General features: G+C 61.4%; 2 protein-coding genes across 2 annotated transcripts; one reads left to right on the top strand and one right to left on the bottom strand.

Moving 5' to 3' along the window:
* Positions 1-843: 843 nt before the first annotated feature.
* Positions 844-3,545, top strand: EGR2 (early growth response 2). The gene is made up of 2 exons (XM_075758840.1): positions 844-1,275; positions 1,648-3,545. Exons 1-2 carry the CDS (start codon positions 1,098-1,100, stop codon positions 2,865-2,867), a joined length of 1,398 nt encoding a protein of 465 aa, XP_075614955.1. The 5' UTR covers positions 844-1,097; the 3' UTR covers positions 2,868-3,545.
* A 1,759-nt stretch (positions 3,546-5,304) lies between these two features.
* Positions 5,305-8,811, bottom strand: ADO (2-aminoethanethiol dioxygenase). Its single transcript, XM_075758842.1, has one exon. The coding sequence runs from the start codon at positions 8,486-8,488 to the stop codon at positions 7,751-7,753; it is 738 nt and encodes a 245-aa protein (XP_075614957.1). The 5' UTR covers positions 8,489-8,811; the 3' UTR covers positions 5,305-7,750.
* Positions 8,812-10,281: the final 1,470 nt, after the last annotated feature.

Genomic DNA, 10,281 nt, shown 5'->3' with positions numbered 1-10,281 from the left:
AATTTAAGCACTCTTTGGTTTGATACCCTCATTAGGGAGGAGCTCATAGGGAAAGAAAAGCAAAAACGGGAGTGGGAATGGCAGTGAGGCTGGGGCCGCGGGACGCTGCGGAAGCGGGACACGGCGGTGGAAGCAAGAGGCTGGCCCGAGCGGCGGGGACGGGACGGGACGGGACAGTCCCCCTTCCCCTTCCCCTCCCCGGCTGCGCCCGCCGGCACAATAACAACCCACCGACGGCGGAGCAGGCGGTTCCGTTTTCGCGACGGTGTATATAGATCAGACACTTTCCAAAAAAAGCAGCGACGCGCTCGCTCTGCTCGGCACCTCTTTCCACTCGTAACTAAGAAAAAAAAATATTTTTTTTTTATTATTTTTAAAGAAAGGAGAAGCCGGATTCCGTAAATGCGGCTGTTTTCTGACCCGCCGCCGCTTTGCGGTTACGGGCTGCTAAGAAAGTGAGCAGGGTCCGGCGGGGCGGCCCTGGGACCTCCTCTGCTTTTCCGAGCTTTTTTAAATTTTCCGGAACGAGCCCTAAAAGGGCAGGCGGGGCGGGGCCGGATCCTCGCCTTTTTAGGACAAGGGCCCCGCCACCGGAATACCCCCCTGGGCGGCGCGGCGGGCGGCGGCGGGGCGCTGCCGGCGCGGCGGGGGCCAAGCGGGGCCGGGGCGGGTCGGGGCCGCCCCCGCGGGGCGCGGGGTGGGGGGTGGGGAGGGGGGGAGCGGGGCGGGTGCGGAGCGGCGGGTCCCGCACGCGGGCGCCCACGTGACCGCCAGGCCCCGTTCCTCAGTCCTTATATGGGCAGTGACGTGCCGGGCATTCAGGGGGCCCCCATAAATACTTACCGCCAGACTTGTCCTCCAGCGCGAGCTGCGGCGGGAGCGCGGCTCTCCCGGGGCACCGCGGGCACCGCACCGCCGCGACGGGGCGGCCGCCCGCCCGCCCGCACATGCCGCGCCGGCTCCCCGCGGTCCCCCCGCGCCGGTAGTGGGAGGCAGGGGGAAGCGCCCCCTCCTCTCTCTCCTCTCCTCTCCCCTCCCCGCCCCGAGCGCACACCACCGGCCGGGAGCGCCGCTCCCCCGGCCGCCCCGCCGCCCCCATGATGACCGCCAAGGCGGTGGACAAGATCCCGGTGACCCTCGGCGGGTTTGTGCACCAGCTCCCCGAGGGCATTTACCCCGCGGATGACATCTCCGCCGCGCTGCCAACTTCGGTCGCGATCTTCCCCAATGCCGACCTGGCAGGGCCGTTTGACCAGATGAGCGGTGTGGCAGGAGGTAAGCGGAGCCCCCGCGGCCGCGCAGGTGCGGGCCGGGCTGCCCGCGGAGGGCGGCAGAGCGGCGGGGAGGCGGGCGGGCGGGCGGGCCGGGGGGGGGGGGGGCGGACTGGGACGGGGGGCGCGACCCCCCCCCCCCGGGCTCGCCCGCCGCCCGGCCGGGGTCCCCGGCGCCCCTCGCGGCACCCCTGCCTCCGCGCCCGGCTCGGGGGAAAAGTTGGGGCCGGCGCGGAGCCCCCGCAGCCGGAGCGCAACATGTGCGCGCCGCAGCCCCGCGCCGGGCCGGGGCGGGAGGCGGCCGGGACCTGTGCCGGGCCGCCCGGCGGGTGGCGGCGCGGAGGGCTGACCGGCTCCTTGCCCCCCCCCCCCCCAGACGGCATGATCAACGTGGACATGGGCGACAAGCGGGCCCTGGACCTGCCCTACGGCGGCGGCTTCGCGCCCAACGCCCCGGCCTCCCGCAACCAGACCTTCACCTACATGGGCAAATTCTCCATCGACCCGCAGTACCCCGGCGCCGGCTGCTACCCCGAGGGCATCATCAACATCGTGAGCGCGGGGATCCTGCAGGGGGTCAGCACGCCCTCCTCCGCCGCCGCCTCCTCCGCCTCCTCCGCCGCCTCCTCCGCCTCCTCCTCGGCCACCGCCGCCTCCGCCGCCTCCCCCAACCCGCTGGCCGGGGCCCTCGGCTGCACCATGGCGCAGGGCCAGCCGGCCGACCTGGAGCACCTCTACTCGCCGCCGCCGCCGCCCTACTCGGGCTGCGGCGACCTGTACCCGCAGGACCCCTCCTCGGCCTTCCTGCCCGCCGCCGGCGGCGGGGCGCTGCCTTTCCCCCCGCCGCCCTCCTACCCCTCCCCGAAGGCGGCGGCGGCCGACGGCGGGCTCTTCACCATGATTCCCGAGTACGGCGGCTTCTTCCCGCCGCCCCAGTGCCAGCGGGAGCTGCACGCCGGCCCCGACCGCAAACCCTTCCCCTGCCCCCTCGACTCGCTCCGAGTCCCGCCGCCCCTCACGCCGCTCTCCACCATCCGCAACTTCACTATGGGGGCGCCCCCGGCGGGCGCCGCCTCCGGCAGCGCTCCCGGCGGCGGCGGCGGGGGCGAGGGCGCGGGCGCCCGGCTGCCCGCCGGCGCCTACAGCCCGCACCACCTGCCGCTGCGGCCCATCCTGCGGCCCCGCAAGTACCCCAACCGGCCCAGCAAGACGCCGGTCCACGAGCGGCCCTACCCCTGCCCCGCCGAGGGCTGCGACCGCCGCTTCTCCCGCTCCGACGAGCTCACTCGGCACATCCGCATCCACACGGGCCACAAGCCCTTCCAGTGCCGCATCTGCATGCGGAACTTCAGCCGCAGCGACCACCTCACCACCCACATCCGCACGCACACCGGCGAGAAGCCCTTCGCCTGCGATTTCTGCGGCAGGAAGTTCGCCCGCTCCGACGAGAGGAAGCGGCACACCAAGATCCACCTGCGCCAGAAGGAGAGGAAAGGAGCCGCCGCCGCCGCCGCCGCCGGCGGGTGCCCGCAGCCCGGCGGCGGGACCGGCGCGGCCGCCCTGGCCCCCTGCGCGGCGCGGACGCGGACGCCCTGACGGCGCGGGGCGCGTAGGACCCAGCGCTGAGCCGCTGAGCCGCCGCCGAGCGCGGCGGGGCGCGGAGCCCGGCGGGGCGCGATGAGCACCTGGCGGCGCCGCGGGGCTCCCCCGGGCCGGAGCGGGCCGGGCCGGGCCGGCGGGTGTACATAGGGTCTGCGGCGGGAGGATGGATGCATGCAGTGCCGTCGTGGTGAGGTGTCCTTGGTGCCTTGTGTGGTGTAGAGCCCGGTCCCCTGTCTGCATGTGGGGGGTGCCTTACCGATCCGCTCCGACGACAGCGGCGACACCGAGACCGGAAAGTTTTCCCTCCCTGGTTTTAGTACGGCTGTACATTTCTGCCTATTAATATTGGGATTTTTTTTTTTTTTTTTAGAGACTATATTTTTGTACGCACTGGTTTGGGGTTTTGGTTTTGTTTTTCTTTTTGGTGACTTAAAAGTGTTACGTTTGTAGTAGGACTGGGGCCGGGATGTAAATACTCTGGCTGGAGCCGACGTCCGTTGTCCGCCGGGACCCGGCGCGCAGCAGATAACACGAATAATGCACAACCACTAACGGGAGCTGGAAGGAGAAAGGGTTTCTTTCTGGCCGCTCTGTAAATAAACTTTTCGACAATAGGGTCGGTGCTTACAACGTTTATAAAAGACGACAAATAAATCTCTTAATTATGCTAAATTGACACCTTTATTTCCGTAGGTTCCCCGGCCCGGCCCGGGACAGAGAGTGCCTCCCTCCCGTCCCCGGGCCGCCGCCGGGCGCACCGCACCGCCTCGGCGCGGAAAACCAGCGGCCCCGGCCCCGGCGTACAAACACTCGCTCTGGGGCGCGGGGATTTCCCTCGGAGACGAGAGACGGGCTAATATTAACCGGGGAGCGGGGTGGGTTTTTTTGACTCACTTTCTGTTTTGTTCCGCGGTTACGATCCGCCACAGGAAACCTCCCCGAGTGGGCTCCGGAAAAGTGAGCGCCGCCGCCCCGACGGACGCTGCTCGGGGAAAGCGGCTCCCGGCGGCGCGGGGCTGCGCGGGCGGTGCCGCGCCCGCTCTCGGGGGGCTCCGCGGGGGCCCGGGGGCGGCGGCGCTCAGCCCCGCGGCACAGCCGGGCTTTTTCTGCTGAACCCATCTGGCCGCAACATCGTGGGTTTGTTTGTTTGGGGTTTGGTTTGTTTTTTTTTTAACCTATTTTGATTATTGTTTTTAAGATGTTATCCCGGCCTGGCCCCGCCAGGGCCCACCGTCGGGTCCTGCCGTCGGTGCAGGGCAGTACCGGCCCCGCGGGTTCACCCCGCTGCCGCAGAGATCCCCGGTACGGCCCACACGGCACCGGTGAGCCGTGCAGGATGGGCCTCACCGCTAACGCCGCAACCCAGCACCGCAGGGAGCGGGGCAAAGCCCTTGCCCAGCCGCTCCCAGCCTCTGCTTGGCCCGGTCCCGCTGCGCAAAGCCCAGGTGGCACCTGCCTTTTCCATCTGAAATGCCCTGCTCCCTGTGTCCCAGCACTGGCTTTTGGGGCAGCTGCTCTTTGCTTGGGAAAGGCGCTCAGCGGTAGCTGAAGTGACGTGCCTGGTTTTGAATCGGACGTGAAGCAGGCTTCCAAACCAGGCACGTACCAGTCTGTGCGGGATGGAGAAACCAGAGAACGCCGCCAGCTCCAGAGCCGCTACGCTCACCACCCCGCCGTCCACTTCAGCAGTGCAAGTAAGCCTTCGCCTCCCCTGCTGCACGTCCCTGTCAGTTGCAGCTTCGCCACCTGATCCCGTGTGCTGCTGGCCCCCCAAAAAGAGACCGTGGCCTGCTGCCGGAGGGATGTCATGCGGGAGTGCAACCCCACAGGAGCCGTGGCCTCCTCAGTTGGCATCGGTGGGCTGCGCTGCAGGGAGGTGTACAGGGATCCGGTGCTCTCAGCATGTTGGGCTCCCGGACGTACTGCCACGGCCTTGGATAACCACAGCTCGGTCACAGCCAGAGTGTCGTGAGCAAAACTGGGATTGCGGCTACCCAGGTGCACAATCCGAGGCCCCGCTTGCGCTCTCCAAGCTACTGTCTGCAGCCACGCTACAAGATTCAAACCCCAGTCAAAAGCAAAACGAGATAACCACCACAGAAATTGTCGATGAGCTGAACTAAGGAAACTGCCGATGACTAGCGCACAGCTACAAGAGCCTTACGTTGTATAATAGTATCAGCGATCTTAAACCTGTGCCTTTGCCTGACAGTAACAGCCAGCTTCAAAAGCGGTAACGTTGCATGTGTCTGGATTTGTCTGCGGGGCGCCAGTGGAAGATTTGGGCTGAGAACCCAGTGCTAAGCATCGCTTTTCAAAGAAAGGCCAGTTGCACCATCATCTGGACCGTTAGGCAAGAGAAAGCGCACTCTGTACCATACTTGGTTCAAGACTCTCATACCTGTGAAGGAAAGTAATGACTGGCCAGTGGTGAGATATCCTGTATTTATTCTACAATTCAGCAGTAACAGTAATTTTGCTCTTGTGAAAACACAATAACCAGACTGCAGAGAGAAAGAACGGCATTACAGACTTAAACCTCCTGCTTACAGATATCCAGAACATATGAAGTAAGTTTCAATTACTGAGTAAGCAAGAAGTTACAGAAAGAGGCTTTTCTTTAATGCATCTCAGGTTGTCTTTGCTATTTTTCCCATCTTTAATACTTTGACGCTAACACCTTTATTAAAAAAAAAAGGAAGGAAAAGGTTTTGCCACGGTTGTTAACAGCACTCCGCAGTGTAAAGGGCCATGCTGTCCTCTACGGAAAGATGCATTAAAGTCCTATCCCATTAAACATCTCAACTAGGTTTTACACATGGAGAAAAAAATTAAAAACCAAGCAGAAAGACCTAAGGGGAGGACAGGGCAGATGAGATAAAAAATGCCCTCTGTCGCAGTTTGTTTTTCCAGTACAGCTGTTTGCATGCGCCACGCTATCTTCTTTGTGGACTTCTGAAAAAGGATGATGGTCTTCATTAGCATGGGAGAGAGTTAGAAACAGGCTGTAACACAGGGAGGCATTGCCTTATGGTTAATGACTACATTCGATAGAGAATTGTTGCACATTAACTAACGCTAAGCTGCAGGGGAATTCCAGGAAAAACAGGTAAGCCAGCTGCAGAAATATCAGGCACTTTAAAGTGCTGTAAGAATAAATGGAAATTGCCTGAAATAATTTCCACCAATTTTTCCTTGCAAAAGAATTAATCTGTGCATGCATAACACTGACTGTATTTTACATTCATTTTTTCGCAGGCACCAAAAAAAAAAAAAAAAGCCGTATCAGAATCATTTAAAAATTCACACATACAAGCCACTGTACAGGAAAAACAAGTCTGCTTTTATAAATACACAAAGAAAAATTAAAGCCAGTTGTGGAACGATTTCTGAGGGAGGTTGGTACATCACTCAGGAGGTTGGCAAGTTGTGTTTTCTTACTCAAATTCCCACTTCATGACCAAGAGGGCCAAGGCTGCCCCGGCGTGGGTCTGTGGTACGAAGCGTGCGTTAGGATGAACAGGCACGAGACCAGTCCCTGCAGTACAGGTGGAGTATTTCACCTATAGAAAAGGTTTCTCCCTTGTTAGAAAGATCGCATCCCCTGCCGTGGACAAACTGCATCTCCAGACTGCATCCATCATAGCAAGACGAAATTCACGGTGTCTCTTCTACACTACATGTACTTAAAAGCCGTATGAAAAAGTAGTCTTTATAAATAGTATAAAGAGGGAAACTGCAAGGCTTCAAAAGCCCTAAGTGTTCACTTGTCCATATAAAAACACAGACCACACTTTGAAGAGAAGACATCAGGTCAAATCTTATGTGTACCTAGGATATGCGTGCCGCCGTATATATAAGGTTTGCAAATACGTCACGTTTCTAGAATAGCTTCCACAACACAACAGTGGATGATAGTTGGTTTTTCTCTAAAGATGCCCACAGTTTCTGATACCCTCTGCTACTGCTGCACGAGCGGTTCCAAGCGACGTTAATTAGCAGCTGACTAGTCTCCTTCTCCTAGCTGAAGGAAACATGCATAGACGAACTTTGCAATTCTCAGTTGCAATAGCGAGATCTCATACGCAATGCTTTAAGGAACTGTGAAACAGTAACTCTGAACCCAACAGTGTCCGTTCGGAGCGGGAATTCCCTTAACTCCAGCCCTGGGGATCAGTGGCGTTTACTGGAGGAGCGTGTCCTGGCTCAGGAGTTGTTCTGGGGAGTTTTGCTAGCAGGGTACTGCTCTTGTTGAGACTCACTCTGGAGATGGAGCCCCCAAAGGCTGCGGCCAGACCTGCCCCAGCTGGGTGGGCACGCTCCGCTGGCCCAGGCGGTGGGAACCCCTCCGGTGGATGTCAGGGCACCCCGAGACCGTTCTTATTGCATTTACTCTCCCAGCCGGAGCCTGATCCCCCCTCACCGACGTGTGGCCCTAACTATTTACAGAGGATGCTGGATTATTTTTCCCCCAACCCTTCAGTTGAGCAGAAGTGTAACCGTGCTACTCCTCCACATCAGCTCACAGGAAATAAACACTTTCTGGCGCTTTATTTCCCCCGACTCATGGAGCCAGGCAGGCCTGCGGACAGAGGAAGTCTTTTGACTCGTAGCGCTCCCAGGAGCCCCAGCCAGCACCCGCGGTCCTACCGGCCGGCCACGGCACACCGGCAGAACGCAGCCGTGGTTCTGGCGGTGCTGCCGGCCGAGGCCGGGGCTGGCGGGGCCCCGCCAGGCCGGTCCGTGAGGCGGCCCCGGCGGCGCAGGGCCGGGGAGAAGGCCGGGCGGGGGGCGGCGAGCGGCGGGCTCCCCTCACGCCGGCGCGCGGGGCGAGCGCTAACGGTCCTAACGGCCGCCGCCGGGCCTGGGCCGCCGCCTCAGAGGCAGACGCGGGGCCCGGGGTAGGGCTCGCCCCCGCACCAGAAGTCGGCGGCCTGCGGGGTCTCCATCAGCCACACCTCCCGCGGCAGCCCGGGCGGCTCGGCGCCCGCCGGCGACCCCTCCAGCAGGCGGTAGTAGTGGCAGTCCCGGCCGTGCTGGGGGTCGTAGGGTGGCGCCAGGATGTCGAGGAAGGCGGCGGGCCCGTCCACGGCGTCGATCTGGTGAAGGTTGTCGGTGTGCGGCGAGAGCAGGCAGGGCGGGGAGGCCGGCGTGTAATGCTGGCGGGAGCGGAACAGGGCGCGGTGGCAGGGCCCGCCGGCGGCGGCGGCGGGCGGCGGGGAGGCGGCGGCGGCGGGGGGCAGCGTGTCCATGCAGGCGATGCGCAGCGTGCCGTAGAGCACCTTCAGCATGCCGTTCATGCCCGGGTGGTCGTGCAGCGGGATGCAGGCGCCGCTCCGCAGCAGGAACACGCCCATGCTGAAGCTCTCCGTCTCGCAGATGTGCATGTAGCTGACGGGCGGCACCACGCCGGTCCACGGGAACCCCCCGCCCGCCGCCGCCGCTGCCGACGGCCCCCGCGGCGCCAAGTGCAAGTCCTCGGCGCGCACCTCGTCCAGCAGCTGCTGCAGCCGGTGCAGGTTCTCCCCGAAGGCCGGCCCCGCCGGGCTGCGGAAGGTGATCCGCGCCTGCCGCGCCACCCGCTGGATCAGGGAGGCCATGTTGTCCCGGGGCATGGCGGCGCCCGACCCGGCCCCGCCGCGCCCGGCCGCGGCAGGCGGTCCCGTCGCCGCTTCCGCCTCCGCCTCCTCCCCCTGCCCCCGCCGCGCAGGCGCGCCCGCTCCGCCGTGCACCACGGGGCTCGTAGTCCCGCCCGGCGCCGCGGCGGCTTCGCGCTGTCCCGCAACCCCCGCCGCTCCCCGGGGCCTCTGCGGGGTCGCGGAGCCGGGGGGAGGCAGGGTGGCCCGGCGGCGCGGAGCCGGGGACGGCGGGGAGGGAGGAGGGAGGAGGACTACGGCTCCCAGCAGGGCTGGCGGAGGTGAGTGCCCGGCGGGGGCTGTGCCTGGCGGGGCGGTGTGTGAGGGGCGGCGGGGCCGGCCGGCTCCCGGAGGTGTGCGGCGGGACCGCCTGCGGCCGCCATCTTAGCGCCGCGGGGGGTGAGGCGAGGCCGGGCGTGCGAGGGAGGGCTTCTGCCCCGGGAAGGGCCCTCCGCAGCCCCGTTGCCCCGTGGCGGAGCGCTGAGGGACGGCGGCGGGGGCCCGGGCACCCGCACGGTCCCTCCTCCCGCTGGGCTGGCGGTCTGTCCCGCCCGGGGGTCAGCGCAGTGCTCTGCCTGCCGGGGACGGGGAAGCCCCATAGTAACAAAGTTCCCGTGGCGCCTGTTGTCTCCCGTATAGCTGTGGGAGGCGAGGGGAAGGTGCAGGAAGAACTTTTACTTGTAGTTTAGCCGTGGAAAACTGAGCACGGTAGCGCAAGTACAGTGTCACGGACATATAGTGAGCTATGTAAACAGCTTATTTTTGATCACTAATTGCTTGTTACAGCTAACCAATTTTGTCAAATTTATCAGATTTCAACTTACTTTCAGACACTGCCTCTTCCATTGGGGTATAGGATTGAGGTCTTGCTGTACGGCATGCGCTGTCCTTGATGTGTCTCCTTATCGTCATTTTTGAGTGTGATTGTATCTGAATTCATTATCTTTAACTACAGATGAACATTGAGCGAGCACATGGAGTTCCAGACACTGATCCTTGGAGAATCCACGTGTGACAGAAAGGATGGATAATCTTTTGGCTTAGTTCCAGCCTGGTGGAGCCTGCGTGTGATTGTTTCAGGCTGATGTACAAAGGGTACAGCACTTATTCTGCCAGGTCATTACATGGAACATTTTAATTCGTTTGTATATCTGTGGCAACGATCCTGTTACCTTCTTTCTAATATGCGTGACTGTACATAGCAGATCATGCCTAGAAAATACTGTGTTTTTGAAGTCACAAATTAACCTATTAGTGCCAGGATTTGTTAAACAAAGTTAGGCTCTGATTGCAAAAATATACAGGGACATACCACCTTGAGCTCAATTATTTAAGCGGGTGTTCAGCAGCTAAGTACCATGGTAGGTCTAGGCCCAGCTGGTTAGGATTCTGAAAAACAGATGAATGATAGTAATAAAATAGGACTCCAGTGGCTGCAGCCCACCAAGTTAACAAATTTCATTTAAAAACAAGGTAAATCCATGTGTTGATTAAAAAAATCAATGTCTTGATTAAAGGCAAACTCAAGTCTTAAGATATGCATTAAACTTAAGATATATGTGGCCTCATGGTATTCTTACATATTATACATGAATTGGAAATATTGTACGTTAGTCAGAAATATAGATGTTGCGGTGTGGTGAGTTGACCCTGGCTGGGGGCCAGGTGCCACCACAGCCGCTCTATCACTCCCCTCATTCACTAGACAGGGCAGAAAAAGTACAACGAAAGGCTTATGGGTCGAGATAAGGACAGGGAGAGACCACTCACTA

Source organism: Balearica regulorum, chromosome 7 (genome assembly GCF_011004875.1).
Source record: "Balearica regulorum gibbericeps isolate bBalReg1 chromosome 7, bBalReg1.pri, whole genome shotgun sequence".
Classification (NCBI taxonomy): domain Eukaryota; kingdom Metazoa; phylum Chordata; class Aves; order Gruiformes; family Gruidae; genus Balearica; species Balearica regulorum.
The sequence above is the reverse complement of the archived record's forward strand: the minus strand, read 5'-3'. Positions and strand labels throughout refer to the sequence as shown.

Excerpts from the sequence above, each read along its gene's own strand:
- ADO (XM_075758842.1), bottom strand. The coding sequence starts at position 8,488 with ATGCCCCGGGACAACATGGCCTCCCTGATCCAGCGGGTGGCGCGGCAG.
- EGR2 (XM_075758840.1), top strand. The coding sequence starts at position 1,098 with ATGATGACCGCCAAGGCGGTGGACAAGATCCCGGTGACCCTCGGCGGG. Across the intron at positions 1,276-1,647 it reads GATGAGCGGTGTGGCAGGAG|ACGGCATGATCAACGTGGAC; the intron begins GTAAGCGGAGCC and ends CCCCCCCCCCAG.